General features: G+C 45.5%; 1 protein-coding gene across 2 annotated transcripts in view; it reads right to left on the reverse strand.

The window, feature by feature from the left end:
- The window catches only part of SNX29 (sorting nexin 29), a 581,450-nt gene that overhangs the window by 44,651 nt on the left and 512,661 nt on the right, over positions 1-24,138 (reverse strand). For both annotated transcript variants that reach the window (XM_090279147.1, XM_090279146.1), the window contains one exon: positions 21,005-21,144. In XM_090279147.1, coding sequence (XP_090135273.1) covers positions 21,005-21,144 — 140 coding nt within the window. The remainder of the gene's footprint in view (positions 1-21,004; positions 21,145-24,138) is intronic.

Below are 24,138 nucleotides of genomic sequence, written 5' to 3' on the forward strand. Positions count from 1 at the left end.
CAGTTCTGATAGGGGAGGGCAATTAGAAACTGCATGGTGGAGTGGTTACAATTTGGGGTCCTGGAGTCACACAATCCTGGCTTCATCACTAAGTATGGATTTTTTGTTAGATTCTTGAGCCTCAGTTTCTTCATAAAATGGGCCATGCAATTACCCTAATAGGGAAAACTATAAAAGTTAAATAAGATAATTCTGGCAGATGGAAAGTGCTCAGTACATGCTGACCATCACGATATTCCTGTTACAGAGTATTCACTCCCTGGCATGATGCATGTTCACACAGCACACCTGTTCTTTGCGTGCATAACTGTTCCATGATACTTGGGTATAGACAATGCTGAAGAAGGAATTGCAGACCTGGGTAAGATGGAGTAAACTCATTTTACCACACGTAGCTATAAAACCTGGAGAGAAAGCACAAGGCAGCTATTCGAGGATTCTGAAAAGTAAATAATTGCAGGCGGATTAGGGAAGATGATCAGAATTTGATGAATCATCAAACCTGCACTGAGTTTACCATTTCTTCCCTCTCGTCTCCTCCAGCCTGAGATCGAGGCAGTCGAACCCCTGAAAGTGGGCAGGGTATGGACAGAAGGCTCCAGGGCAGCCCCCTAGTTCTGGCTCAGAGAACAGAAAAGTGGACAATTAATGCTCAGAAAGAGCGGGGATGTCCGTGTTTCTTTTCTCTCTCTTCTCTGTTTCCTCATACCTCAGTCTGCAGCTGTCTGCAAGCACCTAAAACTCTGAGGGAGGGTACGGTAAAATGAACAATGGTTCCCCAGAAATACCCACATCCTAATCCCTGATACTTGATATGACAAAAGGGATTTTTCAGATGTGATTAAATTAATCACAGAAGGTCCTTCTAAGAGGGAGGCAGGAGGTCAGTCACAGAGCAGTGGATGGAAGCAGAAGGTGGAGTGTTGCAAGGAAGGAGCCACACTGTGAGCAGCTTCTAGAAGCTGGAAATGGCAAGGAAACAGATTCTTCCCTACAGTCTCGAGCAGGACCCAGCCCTGATGACACTGACCTTAGTCTGGTGAGACTGATTTTGTACTTCTGACCTCCAGAACTGTAAGAGAATAAATTCGTGTTGTTTTAAGCCACTGAGTTTGTGGTGATGTGTTACAGTAGCCATAGAAACCTAATGAAGGGGGAAATCTTCCTGTTAAGTGAGAAAGCCATGATCCCTTTTTCTCTCTGCCCTCTCCACTTGGCCCTGGACAAGGGTGCAATCATGGAACTATTTAGCCTTGATCCGATCCTCACACCTTATACAAAAGTTACCTCGAAATGAATGACGGATCAAATGTAAAATTACAGAACCTAGGAGAAAATTTTTGTACCTTTGGATTAGGTAAAGTTCTTAGACATGACACCAAAAGCATGATTCATGACCAAAAAATTTGAGAAACTGGATTTTATCAAAGTCAAAAAGTTCTGTTATGCAAATGTCACTGTTATGAAAAAATTAAAAGGCAAGTTACAGACAGGGAGATAATATTTGCAAATTGCCTATCTGATCAAGGACTTCTATACAGAATAAAAAGCCATCAAAACTCAACTGTAAAACAAAAACAATTTTTAAAAACAGGCATAAGACCTGAATATACATTTCCTCCAAAGAGAACATAGCTAAGAAAAATAAGTTCATGAAAAGATGAGCAATATCAATAGCCATTAGGAAAATGCCAACTAAGGTCATGATGAGATTCTACTATGCATCCTTTGAATGACTAAAATAAGAAACTGACAATACCATGTCCTGACAAGGGTGCAGAGCTCTCTCATGTATCGACTGTGGGAGTGTACAATGGTATAGCCTCTCCAGAACACAGTTACCACCCTACTCTTAAGTATTTACCCCAGAGTAACAAAAAAACTTAGTTCACATAAAAAGCTGCACATGAGAGATTAAACAAACAATTCAAAAGATCAACAAAGGTAGGAGTTGGTTCTTTGAAAAGCTAAACAAAACTGACAAGTCTTTAGCCAGGCTCATCAAGAGAAAAAGAGCACTGGCTGCTGTGGCTCAGTGGATTGAGCATCAGCCTGCAACCCAGGTGTCGCTGGTTCGATTCCCAGTCAGGGCACACATGACTACATTGCACGTCAGGTCCCCAGTTGGGGGTGTGAGTGAGAGGCAACCACACAGTGATGTTTCTCTCCCTCTCTTTCTCCTTTCCCCTCTCTCTAAAAATAAATAAACAAATATAAATAAATAAATTATAAAAAATGAAAAAAAGAGAGAGGACTCAAATAAACAAAATCAGAAATGAAAGAGGAGAAATCACAACCGATATCACAGAAATACAAAGGATTGTAAGAAATTACTACAAACAACTATATGGCAAAAAACTTGACAACCTAGATGAAATGGACAAATTTCTAGAAACATAGAATCTTCCAAAGCTAAATCAAGAAGAAGCAGAAAGCCTGAACAGACCAATAACAAAGAGTGAAACTGAAACAGTAATAAAAAAACTCCCAACACACAAAAGCCCTGGACTGGATGGCTTCACAGGCGAATGTTACAAAACATTTAGGGAAGAACTAACGCCTACCCTTTTCAAACTATTCCAAAACATCTAAGAAGAGGGAAGATTCCCAAACTCTTTCTATGAAGCCAGTATTACCCTAATTCCAAAACCAGGTCAAGACATAACTAAGAAAGAAAACTACACACCAATATCGCTGATGAACATAGATGCTAAAGTCCTCAACAAAATATTGGCAAACTGGATCCAACAACACATTAAAAATATCATACATCACAATCAAGTGGGATTCATCCCAGGGATGCAAGGATGGTTTAATGTTCGCAAATCAATAAATGTAATAAACCACATAAATAAAATGAAAGATAAAAACCACATGATCATATCAATAGATGCTGAAAAGGCATTTGATAAAGTACAACACCCATTTATGATGAAAACTCTCAGCAAACTGGGAATAGAGGGAGCATATCTCAACATAATAAAGGCCATATACGAGAAACCCGAGGCCAACATCATACTCAATGGACAAAAACTGAAAGCATTCCCCTTGAGATCAGGAACAAGATGAGGATGTCCACTCTCTTCACTCCTATTCAACATAGTCTTGGAAGTTCTAGCCACAGCAATCAGATAAGAAAAAGAAATAAAAGGCATCCAAATTGGAAAAGAAGAGGTAAAACTGCTCTTATTTGCAGATGATATGATAGTGTACATAGAAAACCCTATAGACTCCATGAAAAAACTAGACCTAATAAGTGAATTTGGCAAAATAGTAGGGTACAAAGTCAATATTCAGAAATTGAAGGCATTTCTGTACACCAACAATAAAATATCAGAGATAGAAACTAGAAAAAAATCCCATTTACTATAGCAACAAGAAAAATAAAGTACTTAGGAATAAATTTAACCAAAGAGGTAAAAAACCTTTACTCAGAAAACTAACACCGAAGAAAGAAATTAAGGAAGACACAAATAAATGGAAGCATATTCCATGTTCATGGATGGGAAGAATCAACATCATTAAGATGTCCATACTACCTGAAGCAATTTATAGATTCAGTGCAATCTCTATTAAAATACCAGTGATGCATTTCACAGAGCTAGAACAAATACTTCAAAAATTTATATGAAACCAAAAAAGAGCCCGAATAGCCACAGCAATCTTGAGACAGAAGAACGCAATAGGAGGAATCACAATACCTGACATCAAACAATACTATAAGGCCACTGTAATCAAAACAGTCTGGTACTGGCATAAGAACAGACATATAAATCAATGGAACAGAACAGAGAGCCCAGAAATAACCCAGGCCTCTATGGTCAACAAATATTTGAAAGAAGGAAGGAACATCAAATGGAGTAAAAAGAGCGTCTTCAACAAATGGTGTTGGGAGAACTGGACAGGGACATGCAAAAAAATGAAACTAGACCACCAACTTACACCATACACCAAAATAAACTCAAGATGGATAAAAGACTTAAATGTAAGCTGTGAAACATAAAAGTCCTTGAGGGAAACATAGGCAGGAAAATTTCAGATATCCCACGTAGCAATATTTTCACCGATATGTCTCCTAAGGAAAGGGAAATAAAGGAAAGAATAAACAAATGGGACTACATTAAACTAAAGAGTTTCTGCTCAGCAAAAGAAAACATCCACAAGATGAAAAGGGAACCAACCATATGGAAAAACATATTTGCCAATGATACCTCAGACAAGGGATTGATCTCCAAAATATGTAAAGAACTTACATATCTCAACACCAAGAAGACAGACAACCCAATTAAAGAATGGGCAAAGGACCTGAACAAACACTTCCCCAAGGAGGATACACAGAGGGTCCATAGACACATGAAAGAATGCTCAACATCACTAGCGATCAGAGAGATGCAAATAAAAACCACAAGGAAATACCACATCACACCTGTCAGAATGGCTATCATCAACAAATCAGCAAACAACAAATGCTGGCAAGGATGTCGAGAAAAGGGAACCCTACTGCACTGTTGGTGGGAATGCAGACTGGTGCAGCCACTATGGAAAACAGTATGGAATTTCCTCAAAAAACTAAAAATGGAACTGCCTTTTGATCCTGCGATTCCACTGCTAGGACTATACCCAAAGAATCCTGAAATACCAATTCAAAAGAACCTATTCACCCCTATGTTCATAGCAGCGCTGTTTACAATAGCTAAGTGCTGGACACAGCCTAAGTGCCCATCTGTAGGTGAGTGGATCAAAAAACTGTGATATATTTACACAATGGAGTACTATGCGGCAGAAAGAAAGAAGGAACTCCTGCCATTTGCAACAACACGGATGGAACTAGAGAGAATTATGCTTAGTGAAATAAGCCAGTCAATGAAAGAAAAATACCATATGATATCACCTGATACAGGAGACTAATGAACAACACAAACAAATGAACAAAATTGACCAAGGAGCAGAGTAACAGTTATTAGGGGGGAGGGGGAAGGGAGGAAAGGGGGTAGGTAGGGGAAGGGTTTAGTAAAGGAACTAGTATAAATAACCCATGGACACAGACAACGGGGTGGGGATTGACTGTGGGAGAAGGGGTGGGCTGGGTCGGGTGAGCAATGAGGGAAAAAGTGGGACAATTGTAACAGAAAAACAATACAAATAATTTTTTTTAAAAAGCTGCACATGAATGTTTGTATTAGCTCTATTCAAAACTGTCAACAACTAGGAAAAACACAAGTGTCTTTTATGAATGGATAAACAAACTGTGGTATATCCATATAATGGAATACTACTCAGCAATAAAAGGATCTAATTTCAGATACATCCAACAGTGTGGATAAACCTCAAAGGATTTGTGCTAAGTAAAAGAAGCAAGAGGTTACTTATGGCATAATTCCATACAGATGACATTCTCAAAAAGACAAAACTATCATGACAGAAAGCAGATCAGCAGTTGCCAGGGCTCAGGGCTGGGGAGGAATGTGTGACCATAAAGGGACAGCACAAGAAAGCCTTTTGGAGTGACGGAACTGTCCTATATCCTGACTGTGATGGTGGTGGTTACTCAAATCTATACAAGTACTAAAATTCAGAGAACTGAACACCGCACCTCCCCTCCCCCCCACCAAGTTAATTTTACTATCTGCTAAAATTTGTTTTTTAAGTCAAGGCATGGAGGACTCTGGTCAATATATTAAAGACCCTAACTTGGCCCTTTCCCAGAATACAGTGGAATGCCCCCTCTCTGAGTCCCACTGTTGATTTATAGACTGTCTGGGCTCTAATCACTAGCCTTTCTTCCATCTTCTTACTAGTTGAAATATCATTTGCAAAATTTCACAGCTGTGCCCCTACCCCAACCAGTCATACTTTCACATCCTATCAAGGATAAGTTATTAAACTGTGGTAGTTGCAAAATGGCTGTAATTATTCACCCCTCTCTGCATCTTGTGCTTTGCCATGTGACTTTGCAGCACCCGCCCCCCCGAGCCCCCAACTCGGACCTGGTCCCTGCCTTGGCCAATAGGATGTTAGCAAACAGACACAGTTAGAGGTTGGAAAGTGTTACAACAATTGGGCTTTCCCTGTTCTCACTCTCTGCCATACACACCCAGGCTAGCCCTTCCAGCCCCCAGTTGTCCTATTATTCCCGGTCAAGGCCAACCTAGACATGGAAGCAAATGGAGCCAAAATCAACTGGGCCACACAGCCTCTCACCCAGTGCATGAGCAACATGTTCTTGTTACTGCACACACCAAGCACGCAATGGTTGTTTATTACACAGCATTGACATGGTAGTAGATAACTGACACACAGCCCAATAAAGTGACCATTCTCAGTTATCACTCATAGGTATCACTAAAAAGTGCAGGGAGAAATGCAGAGTCCTGTGGAATTGCATGACCCACTGAGAAGAAAGCTATCACAGAGACCGGTTATACTTCGGTGGGATAAGACAATTTGGTCTGCAAAGGGCTCTCAACTTCTTGTGTGGCAGAGCCTCACCTGCCTGGTATTAGAGAATGTTTATTACTATATCTTTTACTAACCCAAAATAGGATGGAGGCTATTGTGCCAAAAATAGCCTAATCTACTTCCCTTGCTCCAAACTGAATTTTCAGATGCTCTAATGTTTAAAAATATAAGACATGAAGTAGGACAAGCAACTGTAATAATACCTAAGCTTTCAACTGAAATCACTTTGAGATTGAAGCGAGAGTCTGAACAAAGAATTAGGGGAAATGTGACTGTAGCTGAAATAGCTCCTCTTGAAGAAGCTCCTATTAGGTGACATTTCATTTAATCCTCTCGGCAAGCCTGCAAGGCCTGTGCTACTGGTCCCAATTTATATAGGGAAACTGAGGCACAAGAAATCAAGGTCACAAGTCCACTAGGTAGTAGAGTTGGCATATGAACTGAGGTCGGACTCAAAGTCTTGCTTTCAGTTAGGTACCAGACTGCTTTGTGAATCATATAAGAAAGTAATAACAGAGCTTGGTTTACCTATTATAAGGAAATCTGACTATTCATTACACTGAACAGTTTACTGGGGTGAAAGTCCATTATTTGGAGGGAACCTGTTACTTTGCAGCCTGGTCTCCGGGCTCAGCAATTTAGGGCTTGGCCATAGGGGTGCCATCTTGATGCTAACAAGATCACAGAGTCTCAGTGTCCCAGGTCAACTTGACTGCTATTTGGGAAGAAAAGGAGTGACCATGGTACGGAGACTCTGCACATAAATGTTTGTATTAGCTCTAGATAAATTTATACTGCCTCCCAAATGTCCTCAGTGAGTGTGCTTGCTGTGTGCTCCTTTGAAAGTCCCAGAGCTCCAAGGTCTTCCCTGGTTCTAAGGAGCCCAGCATGAGCTGTGTATACTCCTGCTAACAACAGAAACGATTATTATTGTCACTACAGCCAAAGGAAAACTAGTAAGTGCTTACTGTGGGCCTGGTGTGAAGTGCTCTGGCACTGTCTTGTTAAATCTTTGAATCTGCCTCTTGAGGTAGGGCCAATTATCTGTCCCATTTTACAGATGGGGGAATCGAGGCACAAAATCCTTACAGGGTGTAATCCAAGTTTACCAAACTAATAAGCGGCACAGCCTCAAGTGCAGCCCAGGCCTGCATCACGGCAGCCCCTTCTGTCAGGTATGCCATTCTGTTTGCACCTTTCATGTGAGAGTCATAAAACAAGCTACATCCCAAACCTAGACAGAACGGTCTGCTTCCCTGCCTCCACAGAACAAGCTGGGGCGAGAAACGCCCACCACTCTGGCACAGCAAGTTCCCACGTGTGAGAAGAAAACTAACAAGGGTCCTGCTCCTACTCAGCAGTCCGTGACCGGCTTCATCTTCTGAGCGATACAGCCCAGCCAGGGCTGTGTGCTCAAAGGAGAGTGTTCCCAGGGCCAAGACAGGACCTTTGCTCACTTTGCTGGTCCAGTTAAAACATCCTGGGCATATTCGATTAACGAAGAACAAGAAGGGGCCGTGGCTCAGAAGCCAACCAGACAGGACGAGGAGGGGTGTGGTGTGGGGTAGAACATATGTCTCAGACCACTTCTCTCAACAGGGTCGAAGCCCTCATTCCTTAAGCCCCCTCAGTCCATTTCCCAGGCCTTCTGTGCAATGGTTACCTAGGAGTTAAACCCAAAGAGGGAGAGAAGGTAGGACCTCGGACAGCACCACCCAGCAGGCTCACAGGTGTATGCAAGGAGAGGCGGCAGCAGGGAAGGGCAGAGACCCTGCAGAGGAGAGGCAGTGTGGCCCAAGCTGAGTGTGAAAAGGGGTGGCTTCCTGTCCCATGGGCATGGAGGCCCAACCATCAAAATCCAGACGTTGGAACTAGTCAAACATGGAGATATGTAGGGCTGCTCTATTAGGTGCTTCATTTGGACATCATGATGACAAAGAATAGAGGCTGCTGAACCACACAGACTCAGCTTACAGTCCCCGCTCCACCACATCTCAGCTGTGAGATGATGGCTAGGTCACTTCACTGTCGGGGGCTCGGTTTATTCGTCTGAAAAAAGGGAATAAAAATGCCAACCTCAACGGTAGATGTGAAGACCTAATGTAAGAAAACCTCCTGGCCTGATGCCTGGTTTCTTCTCCTTATCTCTTTCCTGGCCGTGCAGCCACAGGGGTTTGCAGTTGGTTAAACAAGAACCAATGCCAGGCCAGCTTTGTGGGCAGGATCAGGCTTCTCAGCCTTTGCATACTGATCTTGGGTCAGGTAATTCTGTTGTGGGAGGTTGTCCCATTCATGGTAGGAAGTTAACCAGAATCCCCAGATTCTATCCACTGGGTTCTAGTAGCACAACCCCCCCAACCCCCCAGTGTGACAACCAAAACTGTCTCCACTCACTGCCACTGTCCCTGGGGCTGAAGAGCGAGGCAACACTGCCCCCAGCTGAGAACCATGGGGTGGAGGCACCAGGAAACCCAATGGAGCATACAGGGCAGGGTTAGTGAGTGAGAGAAAGTAGGACCACCAACAAAATCAGAACAAATAATCCTTCAACAGCTGCTCTGCATGAAAACCTTTCAGGAAAATTGTACCTGTGAATAGAATTTTTGTCTTGAACTTAACAGGTGAGATGCCAGACTTCCTTTTCAACTCTAACAACCTGTGACCAACTCCCTGGAATAGATGCCATTGCCCTCCAAGAACCCATATTCCTTGGTCAGTTGCAGAAAATTACAGAATTACAGGCATGTGTGCGTGTGTGTATTATTGGTACGCAAGTACTGCCCGTGGCCAGCAAAAACCAGAAACAAAAAACTGCTATGGAAATGACACTCAGGCAGGCACTTTGCCCAGAAGAGTCAAACATATAGGTGGTCAAGTGGCCCTCTGGGAATACAGTACCTTCCACACAAGGAGAGGGCACGGTGAAGGGGTGTACTTGGATTTGAAGCAGGAATCTACTGCCTGAGGATCGTGTCAATGAAAGCATCCCTTGTCAGATCCAAACTGTGAAGGGGACCTCAGTCAGAATGCCAGGGGACATTCTGTCTTGAGGGCCTGGAGTCAGAGTTACCCTGGTCAATATCTTGTCATCACTGTCTCTGGGGATTGAGTGGGTCCCTGCCTCCTTCCACCCTGCAGCTCTTCATGTGTTGAACAGATCTAATGTAGTTTCCTTTTACCAGAGAAGACTTTTAATGTCCAATAGGCCATATGTGGCCCATAGAAGTTTTGTTTGGCTCACAAATTAGTTTCCAACTATGTAATTTAAAGATTAGATTTTATATCTAGTTACGGGTTTCTGTTATTTCTTGGAAAATTCAAAGATCTGGCAACCTGCAGTCCTACACAGCAATAATTGCCTGGGCGAGTAGTGGCTGACCCTTAGACAGGGTCTGTGAGCTCCACTCCCCACCGCTCCCTATCATCATACCGTTGGGCTTTATTCACTTAAATGACCTGCCTCTTCGATACAGGTGCCTGAGTCTGCCATGGTCCCCAGTCGATAGGGGTAAGTTTGGGGTGTTTGCTCTGTTGATCCTAGATGCGGGGAAGGTGCCAAGCATCAATAAGCAAGATGCTGAAAGATCACAGAAGCAAGTCAGGAGGGCCCTGCCACTGGGACATGTCTGTCCCAATTAGGGATGTCAGTCCTGATGGAGAGCTGCTTCCTCCCCCAAATAACAGTGGGGATAAGAGGTGAAAGCTAAGAGAAGGTGACAAAAGGCTGCAATGGGAAAAAAGGTTTCCCCTCTAATTTCTGCAAGTCTGCTCACGGTGCCCTCTGAGCTGTGGGTGAGGCATCAGTGCTTTGTCCACTATCATGTCCACATGAAGCACCAATACATCAGGAAAGGGTCAAAGACTACCAGTTCAAAGGGCCTCTCTCTGATCTAAGTTATTCCAGGACCCGAAGGAGCTCTAGTTTCCCAAACAGTCACTGAAGTGAATTTCCAGGCAGAGCTGTTCACAGTGCTCCATGTGAGAAGAAACAGCGCCATTGTGCAAAACGACAGCACAGTCCTCCATTGCCTCAGACAGCCGCTAGTTCCAGAACCCAGTTCCTTCAGAGGCCTGTCTGTCAGAGGCAGTGGCATTTCTAAGCAGGGTTCCCAGTGAGAGGCACGACAGGCCAGCTGGGGCTTGCGAAGGCACTGCTTCCCCTCAGCAGCCCTCCGTGACTTGTTCACCGTGCCCTCCCCGTGACAAGGGTGACAGCTGTGCACTGCCACCTGCTCCATGGTCCTCAGCCAACTTGGCAGTGAAAAGGATGGACAGCTTGCTGTTCTTGATGCTCTGAGACTAACTGCTAATTCTGCAGGAGACTTCTCTGGGAAACCCTCTCCCCTCACAAGCCTGACCGAAGTTCCTGCAAGTCTCCCTCCCCTCCCTTGGCTTTGCTGGCTCCACATTGCCTGCCCTGTCCCCACTTCCATCCATCCTGGATGGTCACCTCTTCTTATTCTCCCTCCTTCCTGGGTACCTTCCGCACCTCTGTGTTTACCATTCCCAAGTTTGTATCAGGAAATTGTACCCCAAAGAATACAGGTACACTTTCCAAATTCCTGAAAGAGATGACTCCTTGAGATTTAAGAGCAGGAAGTCAGATTTCCTGGGAGTTCTCAAGAATTCCCCAAATCATAACTTAGTCTTAAACTATTCTTCATGCTATTTATTCATTATTGTGGATATCTAAAGTGATTTGCTTAATAAATAAAAAAATATCTAATTTGGTAGTATTTACAGAGAATCTTTGTAGCAAATATTCAAACACTGGAAAACACTGTTGGGTCGTCGTCGTCGTCGTCGTCGGCAGTCGTCCGTCTCGAGAGACGATGGTGTAGCTTCTTAAGAGTCTATCTGCACCGCCGAGAATGGTTGTGCAGTCCGACTCGGGAGTGACACCGTATCTGTCTCCTCCCGTGTTGAATCGACATCTTGCGATAACGCTGAAGCTACAGAGCCTGGGCAGGGTAATATGGAGGGTCTGCTGTTGCCCATGCAGTAGACCCCCCCTCTCTTCGCAGCTGAAGGGTCCAAGGGAAAGACGGAGTCAATACAGCTTGGCTTCAGGTGCGCCGCAGGAGTTGCCGGTGTTGACTACAACGTCAAACCGCCTTAGGGACTCCGGCTCCGGATTTTCTGTCGGGGTTTACTCCCTTAGCCTTTCCCCTGAAGAGGTATGCCGCAAGGCAGCGGAGGTTTTTTGGAGTCAGAGTTTTCCTTCTCTGATGTACCCTGACTGGAAGATCGAACCAGCGACACTTAGCTCGCAGGCCGACGCTCAATCCACTGAGCTAAACCAGCCAGGGCACTGTTGGGTACTGTTTGAATAACAGTGCACCCAGTGAGTCTCCTACTGCACAGAATCGCTTGTGGGAATCACTGATATAAGGACATACTGTGCTCCAAAACTTATTTTTTCTTGGACTGCCATTCACATCAAGTATACCATGCACATAAACTTATTAGTATTTATTTGCAAGACTGACTCAATGTTTGCAGCAGATAGAACTATGAACACACACAATAGAGCATCAACTAAAAACGCAAGACTGACTAATTAGATTGTGACCATTTCTCTCCTACGGGCTTCCGTCCTGGTTCCTGGAAATGCTGACCTTAACCTCCAGCTTTGTAGTGGCTGTTCCTGCTCTTGCTTCTCTCTGCTGGCTGTGGAATCCTTCAAAGCACGAAAGAAGATTGTTGCACTTTTATTTTCACAGGAGAATTACAGTGTTTCTTCCTGATTTCTTGACTGATTTTTCTGAGATTTGGAAACATAATGTTTCCTGACCTGATGCCAAGGTCAGAGTGTGCAATCCTATCAGACCCTCACATCTCTCTCTTGCTGGGCTTCCAACCTGCCCTCAGGACCTCACAGAGACCAGTTTCTAAACCCAGCACCTCATTCTCACCTACCCTGCTCTCAGACTAGCTCCCCCTCCAGCCCCCTGACCACCATTCACCTAGACATCCACCCTCAGAAACCTGGCAGTCATCTGGTTCAGCCCCGCCCCCCACCTTTTCCCTGGGCTACTATGAAAACACCCTATTGTGTTTCCCATCCCTACTCCATTGTCCCCCCAGCTGCCACTGAGATCATCCCAAAGCGCAGACCTGATCTCTAAGGCCTGCAAGGACACCCCTTCTTGGAGACCAAAATGGAAACTCCCTCAGGACCTGCCACCCACACGTCCCAGCCTTGCGTTCCAGAACACCCTGACCACAGGGCAAGTGTCCTGTTCTCTGGCCACAGGAGATGACATGGGCTCTTTGAACTTGGCAGCTGTCCTGCACATCTGGAAAGAACATCTCTCCCTTCTATGACTATCAACATTCTGCATATCAAATAGGTATACATGGTGGGGTTTGTGATATCTGAAAAAGTTTAAAGGCACATGCCATTGAGCCAGAATCACTCATAACAATCAATCCTACAGCCCTACCTGCCAAAATGTGTACCTATTGATATGTTCCTGGCAACGCTGTTCGAGGGGAAATAATCTGAAAACGTCTAAAAAATGTTCAAATAGAGCAAGGTGAAATAAGTTACAAAACAGCCACTGCACTGGATACTACATAGTTCTCAAAAAGAATGAGCCAGCTTTATTAAATTCAAAAGGCAAACGACAGAACACTGTGTAGAGGGTGCCTTTGGTTTACATAAGTATTGACAATTCCTGCAGTTACATAAGAAACCCGACAGTGATCACAGGGCGGGGGCGGGGGCATGATGCACACTAGAGGGGTGTGTGACGTGTATTTCATCTTATATCTTTCTGTAATGCTTCAGTATTTTTTAATAGTGTAAGTTTATCACTTCCTCCAAAACATCTGCTCCCCAGACTCCCTTTCTGCTGGTAAAAATAGTTACACACGTTCAGAGCTTACTATGTGAAAGGCACTGCTCTAAAAGCTTGGCATACATGTGCTCATGCAACCCTCATGGACACCCACCCCAACAGGTGGATGCTATGGATGCCTCCACTGCGCAGATGAAGACAGGAGGCCCGGCAGAGCTTATGTGACTTGCTTGGGGCCACCCAGTTAGTCAGTGTCGGAGCTGGCAGTCAGACACATAACTAGGCACCCTGGAAATTCCTATTAAGTCAACGAAAGATATAAGGCTTTGTAATATCATGACCTACACATCTGTTGGCCCCTGAGTGCTGAGTCCAGGTTTAGTCATCTGTGTAAAACCCTACCAACCTCCCTGCTAGCCCTGAGGCCTATGAAGAGTAGGTGCTCAGTGTTTGTTGACTTGAGCACAAAGCTTTTCTATATTGAGCAGCTGCGGTCTTCTATATCTCTGCCTGGTCTGGCAGGAGCCCAGGCATGTCACAGAAGTTCTCTTTTCTCACACCTGATATCCGGTCCTCGGTATAACTGCTTGTCACACTGGCCTTCTTGTTACCTTGGCCAACTCACCAACTCCTCCTGCCAGGACCCTAAAAAAGCCTCACAACCTGCCCCCTCCAATTCCATTTTCCATTCCACATCCAGAGTCAGATTTTAAAAACATAAGCTAGGTCATGTCATACCCTGTTCCATACCTTTTGGTTGCTTCCCAACCAACTTAGAATAAATCTCAGCTCTGACCAGCATGGCTCAGTTGGTTGAACATTGTCCCAAAAGACAAAAGGTCACTAGTTCGATTCCTGGTCAGGGCACATGCCTGGGTTGCGGGCCCAGTCCCCAGCTGGGGTGTGTGCGAGAGGCAACTGATCCATGTTTCTCTCCCTCTCTTTCTTCCTCCCTTCCCCTCTCTCTCTAAAAATAAATAAATAAAATATTTTCAAAAAAAGAGTAAATCTCAGTCATTGTCATGGCCTCTGAAGCTCTGGTGACCTTCTCCCCAGTCTCTGTCTGTACTGGCCACACTGGCATCATCTCACACACTCAGCTTGTTCCTGCCTCAGGGCCTTTGCACCTACCTACCCTCTGTCTGAACACACCTCCCTGAGAAATTCACAAGATCTTCCCTCAGAGAGACCTTTCCTGATCATTTTATGAAAAACGCCCTGTGTGATTCTATGATCTCTAATTCTACATTAATTTTCTTCAAATTCATTTTCACGTAGTGGTATAGTATATGCTTATTTGTTCATTTTCCATCTCCCCTACTCTGTAAAGGCAAAAGAATTTTAGCTTTTTTCTGTTTTGTTCTCTGCTATATTCCCAGTATTTTTGGAGTACACAGTAGGTGCTCTATAAGCAGTGGCTAGATGAGAGTCTGCTGAATACAGGCCCCTCTGAGGGGACTTTCCATACATCCACTCAGCAGTGCTTGTCCTGGAGATGTTCCAGATTCCCCCACTTTCTCTGGAAATTGTAAAAGCCAGTCCCAGTCTCCTCTTCCTTGCCCTTCTCCCACCTCTCTGTGGAAATGACCTCTTCCCTGTCACTACCAAATGGAAAGAAATGGCAGAAATGAAACATAATAACTGTGATTGGTGGGCTGCCCAGGGGACAGGAAGCTGTCTGAATATTAGAGAGGAAGAGCTGTCACCCTTGTCACTTTCAAAGAGTGATTCATCCTAATCTCCTTGGATGGGAGCCCTGTGGATCTGGAGGACCAGCACCCTGGGGACCGAACCTTTGCTGAATCTCTTAACAGCCCATTTACATGTCATCTCTCCAGGCTGTGGGTCCTCCAGGGGAGGGGCCTCCAGGTAAGGACCTTCCCAGGAAGGAGGCACTGGTGTTCTGCATGGGAGAACTGGCACCTTAGAGCAGGGCTGCCATCTGGACCCGGGCTAGCCTCTCACCTCCCTGCAAAGCTAGAGTTCAGCTGGAGCACACCGTTCCCCCAGGGCAGGCCCTGAGTTACTGGATCCACAACTGGAGAAACCAGGAGGGCAGGGAAGGAAAGAAAGGCTGACTTCAGAATAACTCATGTTATAATGGTTACCCCAACAGGTAACCGTTATAACAGTGATGGTGGTACTTCTCATTTTATACAGAAGGAAATTCAGACTCAGAGAGGCAAATCCTTGCCCAAGATCACCTCCTCCTTTGTGGCAGAGCTGGGATATCACTGACTCCAAAGTCCCCACACTTTCCATTTGGCAGCCAGGGGTCTCAAACTCATCCGCCTTTGAGAACCAGGTAGCTGATGTGAATCAGTGAAGCAGGCCAAGGGCAAATTAATGCAAGAGGGAGAGGTCGGAAATATGCCAGACTGGGGGATCTTATCCCATCAAGAGTCTTTCACATTTTTATACATTCTCTATGCCTTTCAATTCAATATAATACCAAGTTATTATTACCACTTCAAGGCATATGAAATATATGCTGTTTCTCTCCCCCCTTTTTTTTAAATAAAAATAACTTTTATTATCTCTCCTTATTTTTGCAATGGATATTATGAGAAAAAAATTTTTAATGAACACAAGCAAGAAGATAGCCCATAATTTTACCTACCAGAAAAAAACTATTAAAAAAAAAAGACTTTATTTAATTGTAGAGAGAGGGGAAGGGAGTAAGAAAGAGAGGGAGAGAAACATGTGAGAGAAACATTGATCAGCTGCCTCTCATGCCCCAACCAGGGGCCCAGCCTGCAACCAGGCATGTGCCCTGACGGAACTGAACCAACAACCTTTTGATTTGCAGGCCGGAGCTGAATCCACTGAGCCTCACCAGCCAGGGTCTTTTTATTTTTTCTTTTTTAATTGACGTATAATTGACATAAAACATTATACTAGTTTCAGTGTACAACGTTATGATTTGATATTTGCATACTGCAAAATGATCACAATAAACCTAGTTAAAAACCATACCACATGTAGTTACAAAAATTTTAAATATATTATTTATATTCATATGTATTGCAATATTTTATTTTAAAACACTGTCCACACCTAAGCAGTCTGCCAGTCTAGCCACATTTTTGAAACCTCTGGCAACTGGGCAACACTGAAGACTTTGGAGCCTGGAAGGTTTGGGCTGACAAAGCAATGTGAGTTAAAGGTTCCTAGGAAGGAGCTGTAGAATTCCTGTTAGCAGTGACTTGTAAAGCAAAAGGTATCAATTTAAGTTCAGGTGACCTCTGGTGGTGCATAGGCTGGAGCATTTCATCCCTGAGCTAAACTCCTGCTCACTGGGAGAAAGTGGCAGCTCCTATTTCAGCAAAAAAAAAAAAAAAAAAAAAAAAAAAACTTTAAGAGTGAATGTGGCAGCAGATGGGGGTGGGGAGTGGGGAGAACATCGACTGCATTTTCTGCTGAATATCCAGTTGGGAACTTGTGCTGTGACCTACATTACTTTAGCTTCCACCCCTGTTAACTTTCTCTCCCCTCATAGAACAGAAGAATATGATACATTTCCCAAGGATAAATTATTCTGAGGGGGGGAAAAAAGCCCATTTTAAAAGCGTGCTAAATGACAGCATGCAAATCATTTAAGCCTCCACTGATTTGTGGTCCAGTTACACAGAATGAGTTGTTGGAATCTAAGCCTCCCCTCGTTAACGTGCTTTCAAAGCACACCTGATATTTCCCTCAGTATCTGCTAACATCTTCCACGTGTCACGTCTCTGTACACATTTCTCTGAAATGCCTGGGTAACACAAAGTATATAGGGCTCCCAAAAGAAGAGGGTTTGGGGGGACTGCCATTCATCTACCCACCATTTTGGTGGGCAGACTCTGGTCCCTACCTGGTCCAGATTGTTACATGGAGTTCAAAATGGAAAAGAAAGGGCCCGCTTCCTATGGTCCTACTGTCTGATGCAGAGCCTGCTGCTGGCATTAGCAAGGAAGGCAACGGGAGGCCGAGGGGTTTGAAGAAAAAACTCAACCTGCTGATTCTTCAACTCTCAGATTTGTACAGATGGCAGAATACTTGGACGTCATGGTGCCCCTTGCAGAACACAGTGAAACACTGACACAGTAAACAGAAAAAATAAACCAGAAAAGTATGTGCAAAAGCAGGTCCCATGTAATATGGGACTACAGGCTGCATAAGCCTGAGAGTTTTAAGGAATATTTATGAAAAAAAAAAAAAAAAAACAGCAGAAGAAAACCACAAGCAAATTCTACCTATGGGCTTTTATTCCCCTGCCCATTTTCCCTCTCCCCTCCCAAACTGGAATGGGACCACCTTTTCTGAAGTTTAGCAGTAGACTAGCTCATAAAGCATACATGGGAGCACAAGAGTGAGCCAAATGCATCACGGGCAACAACGTCTGGCCATCACATCCAAACTCTGTATGGAGAGGCCATCTGAGCAGTGTGTAAGAGGAAGGACTGCAAACTCAGGTGTCTACAGAGGCCAGGCAGGTAATGTGAGTGAGTGATACCACTTGAATATACGAGAAAAACATCCAAATACCAACAGGAAATAGCAAGGAAGGCTCAGCTCCGTGTCAAAGAGACAATGGTGGGGGTGGAGGTCCATGGGGACAAAGCAGCATGTTCAGCAAAGATGTAGCCAAGTGTGCTTGAGTGAAAGAGGATGTAGGCACTGGTCTGTCCCACTGCCTTAACAAAATACCACCTAGTATTTGTGCTTTCAGTAACAGAAACTTACTTCTTCCAGAGGCTGCAAGTCCCAGATCAAAGAGCTGGCAGATTTGGTTGCAGGTGAAGGAAGGCAGCCCTCCTGGCTTCCAGACAGCGGCCTTCCCACTCTCTCCTCACAGGGCAGAGAACGCTCCGGTCTCTCTTCCACTTCTGATACTAATGTCATTGGGGCCCCACCCTCGTAACTTCATCCAGACCTTATCACTTCTCAAAGACCCCAAATATCATCACATTGGAGGGCAGCACTTCAACATATGGATTTGTGGTGGGAGGAACAAACATTCACTTCGTAACAAGGTGTGACTGTTCTCATTTTCAAGAGAAGCCTGATATCTGTTTTTTTAAATCTGACACCTTCTAATTTTTCAATGACGGCAACACTTCAATTATGAAAAACAAATAACCAAACTGCACTGGACTGGTCCGAGGGTCAGGCTCCATCCACAGGTTGTGGGCTTGTCATCCACGCCCCAGACACGGGCTATGGGACCAAACAGCCCGGGCTCCCCGTGTGCTGCTGGGTGAGCCGGGGGTCAGCCAGGTAGCCTCTCAGAGCCTCACTTTCCTCAGCAGTACGAGTTTACTGACAACTTGGTAAGACTCTTCCTCATAAAATGGAGATGCGCTGCCCACTTAATAAGCTCTCAGGGAGATAAAAGCAGGTCAGCCGTTAAGCCAGTGCCCATAGTAAGTGCCCACCAAAGGGAGGGGAGGAAGGGGCCGCACCAGCCCCGTAAACAAGCCCATTTGTGTTCAGTACCAAAAGCTGGTCTTTAGGATCCTGAATCACCATCTAAAAGAGCCAAGAAAATCTGTCAAAATTTATTTTAAAAATATGCTTTTCGGGGTTTATTTCCTTACCCAAGAGAGTTTGTTTGTTTGTTTTTAAACTAGGAATCTCTTATGGTGAGCTCCTGAGCTGAAATACCAGTCTCACTGTCATCCGTGGGAGCACACAGACCGGAAATGCTCACGTGGGTTCAGCAGCTCATCTTCCATTCCCGCCCCCCCCCCCCCCACCAAAACCCTGCAAATCCGACCCGTAACCCCACCTAACTCAAAGAGAACTGCAAGGAAAGCCAACAGAGAAAAGCTGTTTAATTCATCTGGGGTCCAGACCAATGTTCAGTCAGAAACCTGATGTCAATATTGTGTCATTCGCGACAATCTCCTACTGAAATTCTTTGTGTTGTTTAAAGTCCTTGAAATTGAACCTTATGTTCTCTGTGCTAATCAGGCACAAAAGGTTTCTCTCCCAGCTCTGATTAATGGCAACCAGTGCAGCCGAGATTGCACAACACACTGGGACGCTCTCATTAACACACAATTTTCACAATTCCTCAGGCTAATGTTTGCTAAATGCTCGACCAGAGATGCCAGGACGTGCCAGGCAGAAAGGCCACCAGCTTGCCTGTGCGGGGCAGTGTTTTCTCCTTCTCAAGACTCGTTTCACGCAGCCTTGCTCAGCATCTGAGCCTTAGGACCAACTTTCTAACTCAAGTTTCATCAGGGAATTTAGCCAAAATGCATAGGACTTGATGAGAGGTTAATTTCCAGTACACCTCACGGGCTGGAGCTGCCTTTAAATGAACAGGGATTCCTTTCACAAACTACCGCAGCACCTTCAAAACGCAAGATCAACGCCGTGGCATCACAAATAATTGAATAAAAGAAAAACATAGTTTTCCATATGGTGGGTGTCTTTTATCACAGGCAGCACAATAAAATGGTATCTTCTCACGAAGCCTTAGAACAATTAGAAAAGCATAAGCAACCAGTTTGGCTACAATTTCCAAGGCCCTAAGCAGGTAAGAGGAGCAGTGCTGCCCATGTTTGTCTGGTTGGAAGTTCAACTTGGAAAACTAGGGAATCAGGATGCTAAAGGAGCACCCCTACAGTCAGACGCAGAAATAAGCCCCCTGTTTTATGTTACAGCATCACTGTTAGAACAAATCAGATCCTCCCAATCCTCATACACCATTTTAAAGAACTTTAGTGAAAGAAACTCTTATTTTACCTCAGTAAAGCATACATACTCAGACCAATGTTTCTCAAATGACAAGTCCCAATCCCATCTTGGGAGGGCCATGGGTTTGCTATGTGTTTCTATCTTGTGTTTCCATTATGATGATAATATTTTAGAAATAATGGAATTAAATTCTACAACATCTAAAGACTCTGTAAAAACCAAGAACTGCTTCATCATTCCAGTTCTCAAAACTCCAAGGATGTACGTGTCTCAGGCTGAGAAGAGACTTAAAGGACAAAGTAGACTCATCGGTGGTAAGGTAGTGACACCAAGTGACGGCCACCTACGTCCAGGCGCAGCACAAACCGATGTTTCCAGGCAACACGACCCGAGAAAGATGGGGAGGAATGGAGTCAGCAGGCACACTGGCGTGGCTCACAGAAAACACGGAAGGCCCCCCGCACACCACAGTGAGCAAAGATTTGGTTTCAGAAAAATGGCCTAAGCATTGCACCGACAGCTTTGAATTGTAACGATTTTGTAAGTGCTTAACATGTAAACATCTTAAAACATTTTTTTTACTTTTATAAGGACATGTAAGAACAAGGAATTTATAGCTAATTTAAAGTTTGTTTACACATAAGTAATAATTAATACAAAAATCATTTAAGTCAGTACCCATGGGAGTCTGAGAATTTTTCTTTGGGTTTGTTACCCAAGCAGAAGACACTGAGAGAGCATTTTAGCTCTGGAACACCTGTGAGCTGCACAGAACCTGAATTTTTCCTGTGATCACAAGGTATGACAGTATAAAACAACACGGCCCTGAATTTATTTGCAAACTTCAAATCAACAAACTCATTTACAGACTCGCTCTCATGAGCCCTTGAGGAATGTGGGAGCGCCATGGCCCGCGTCTCCCCATCAGGCCTCCCACAGCTCCGGGAGCACACTGGGTCCCGGAGTGTCTAGGACACAGCCACGCTTCACTGCCCATCCATGGAGAGAGAAAGAAAGATGTGTGGGCGGAGCACAGCCCTGTGAATGGTACTTACACAAAGAAAGGCATCAGCTGGACGAGGGTCTCTTTCTTGGGATTGGTGGCAAACTCAGGGACCATCTGGATGACTTTGTTCATGACGTTGCGCAGGTAGCTCTGGAGCTGCTTCCTTCGTTCCTCTACAAACTTGGCATCCTGAGAAAACAGGTAGACAGGTGTGCTCAAAGTATGCTTTCCTTTCCTAGCCATAAACCTCCCCCTAGAGCCTACAACGATCAATCATTACAACCCAGACAGCTAACATTTATTGAGTGATTGCCTCATGCAAAGGGTGTCTCAGGCTTACATGTGTGATCACATTTAATAACAGGGAAGATGCTCACGATATTAAGATGGGGAAAGCAGATCCATCAAACTCCCTACAGTGTGTTCCAGTGAATGAAGTCTTAGCAACTGTGGCAGTTATTTACTGAGTATCTACCATGTGCCAAATGTGGTGCTGGGGACTAAGGGTCAAACAGTAAACACATGCATCACTGCTGTGGCCCTGGCGGAGGTCACGGGCCAGAGAGGGAGACACAGATAAATCTAGTGACCACACAGGTGAGTGTATAATTATTAATCACACTAAATGCCACCCTGTAGAGAGGTGCTTAATTTTGCGTTCAGAGGAATTTTCTGAAATATAAATTAGTTGTCACTATTTAAGAAAGATTTTATTAATAAACAAAGAAATGCTATCTTGTCTTGAACAACCCAGAGACATGCAGCACAGTCCTACCCACAGGGTCACACCAGGCCGGGCAGTGCTGTGTGGCCCGAGGCAGGGCAGGGCTGGCACGGGCTCCCCCATCCATGCTCCAGGCCCTCCTGCTCCCGCCCCCACCCCTACCCCCCAGTATCCTCCTGGCCCTTGCCAGCAGAGCCAGCATCCCAGGTGTGTGCCCTGTGCAGTCACCCAGTGTCGGAACTTGGACCTGTGTGATGATCTGCTATCCCTGTCTTGAAATTCTTAATAATTTTGGAACAAGGGGATCCACATTTTCATGCTGCTCTGGGCATCACAGATTCTGTAGCCCATCCTGTTCGTTCCGATGTGCACTGGGGACCCTGGTTTCTAACAAAAAAGCCCTGGCCAGCAAGGGAGCAGGAATGGCTTTCTCTGAGGCAGAGATGCTCCTTCTGGACTGAAGGCCAGAGGGTGAATGAGGGAACAGCAGAGAGGGCGGTGGGGGGGACAGGGTCCCTCACCCTCACAAGTACAGAAGAAGCACATTCTGGTTTAATGTCATTGATGAATGAGGAAATTGCAGCCTAGACAGGAGCTGGGTAGCTCATCCACGGGGTCCTACAGATGGAGCGGGGCGCCTACCTCCGCCACACCCCCAGTGTCAGCACCGAGCGGCCCTGGGCAGACCCAGTAACAGCCTGCTGAAGGAGGCCGCACACTCAGGGCCACCTGAGAACCGCCCAGTATGCACCCTAGTCTCTGGCAAAGTCCCTACAAGGCCTTGCCTAGTTCCCGAGCATGGCAGGGAGATTTTTTAAGAAGTGCCAGATTTAGCAAATAAAAATACAGGACACACAGTGAAATTTGAATTTCAATAAGCAATGAGTCATTTTTCAGTTTTCATAACTCAACATTCAATAATTCATAATTCAATAATTTTTGAGTGTTCAAATGTGCACCACACAATAAAACCTTTCCATAATATTTGGGACACACTGAAACTAAGAAATTATTCATTGTTTATCTGAAATTAAAATTTCACTGGGTGTCCTGTATTTCATCTGGCAACCCTCCTCTGAGCACCAGGCGAGAGGAAGAAACACTGAGTAGGGGCTGGGGCCACTTCTAGGTCTCAGCAGGTCCTCAATCCAAAGCCACTCCCTGATAAATGGTCTCGGCGGGACCTTCCTCCAGAGGGGTGGCAGTCACAGAACACTGCCGATGGCCACTCCACCTCACCACCAGCACAGTCCAGACAGGGGGCAGAGGGATGCACTAAAATCATCTGCAGCCTGGCGGGAGGGGCAGGTGCGCTGAGTGGGCAGGGCCGAGGCATCGGCCAGGAGAGCTGCAGGTACGCGGCCAAGCTGAAGCCACCCAGGCTCTGCTGCTCCCTGGCCTGAATGCCAAGTTCTGCTCCAGGGTCTCCAAGTTTCAACCCATCATTAAGCAATTAGATGCTCCTCCTGGGGAAGGTGGTTAATATGCCAGGTTAGTGCTGAAGCAAGCTCCTTAAACCTAGTTTTTCGTCTGCACGAGAAGCCCTCAAGGACAGCTTGAGAGGTGCAGCTGTGTGCAGGCAAGAAAGGAGCTAATCAGCCTTGGAAGAACTGGCACGGAGTTCTCCCTCTTCTGGAGGGGGCTGCTCAAAACACTAAAGCAACAAGGAGGGACTGGAGATGGCTCCTCATGCGACTTGTGGGCTGGTCTACAGGGTCCTAGGAAGGTGAGACCCCCAAAAGGAAGGCCAGAGGAGCCAAATCCACCCATTTCCGCTTGATTGGTGCTGCTTCTCACCCAAGTCCCAGGGGCAACAGTGACTTGGCAGATGGTTAGCACCTTGGAGGAATTCCAAATTCTTCCCATGTACTGATTCCTCAAGGCAGCCGGTCCTGGGAGCCCCGGCCAGCTGCTGAGAAAACCCAGCGTGGCGGCAATGCGAGTCTGCTATCCAGGCAAGTTTACCCGAGCCATTGGGAAAGGTGACGGCGTCTACGGCATCTTTATTCTCGCTCTGCACTCAGTGCCTTCAGAGAAGGAAAACTCTGACTCCAAAAAACCTCCGCTGCCTTGCGGCATACCTCTTCAGGGGAAAGGCTAAGGGAGTAAACCCCGACAGAAAATCCGGAGCCGGAGTCCCTAAGGCGGTTTGACGTTGTAGTCAACACCGGCAACTCCTGCGGCGCACCTGAAGCCAAGCTGTATTGACTCCGTCTTTCCCTTGGATCCTTCAGCTGCGAAGAGAGGGGGGGTCTGCTGCATGGGCAACAGCAGACCCTCCATATCACCCTGCCCAGGCTCTGTAGCTTCAGCGTCATCGCATGATGTCGATTCAACACGGGAGGAGACAGATACCGTGTCACTCCCGAGTCGGACTGCACAGCCATTCTCGGCGGTGCAGATAGACACTTAGGAAGCTACACCATCGTCTCTCGAGACGGACGGCTGCCGACGACGAC

The sequence above is a fragment of the Furipterus horrens genome, unplaced genomic scaffold, assembly GCF_987537825.1.
Source record: "Furipterus horrens unplaced genomic scaffold, mFurHor1.1.pri manual_scaffold_5, whole genome shotgun sequence".
In the NCBI taxonomy this organism is placed as follows: Eukaryota; Metazoa; Chordata; class Mammalia; order Chiroptera; family Furipteridae; genus Furipterus; species Furipterus horrens.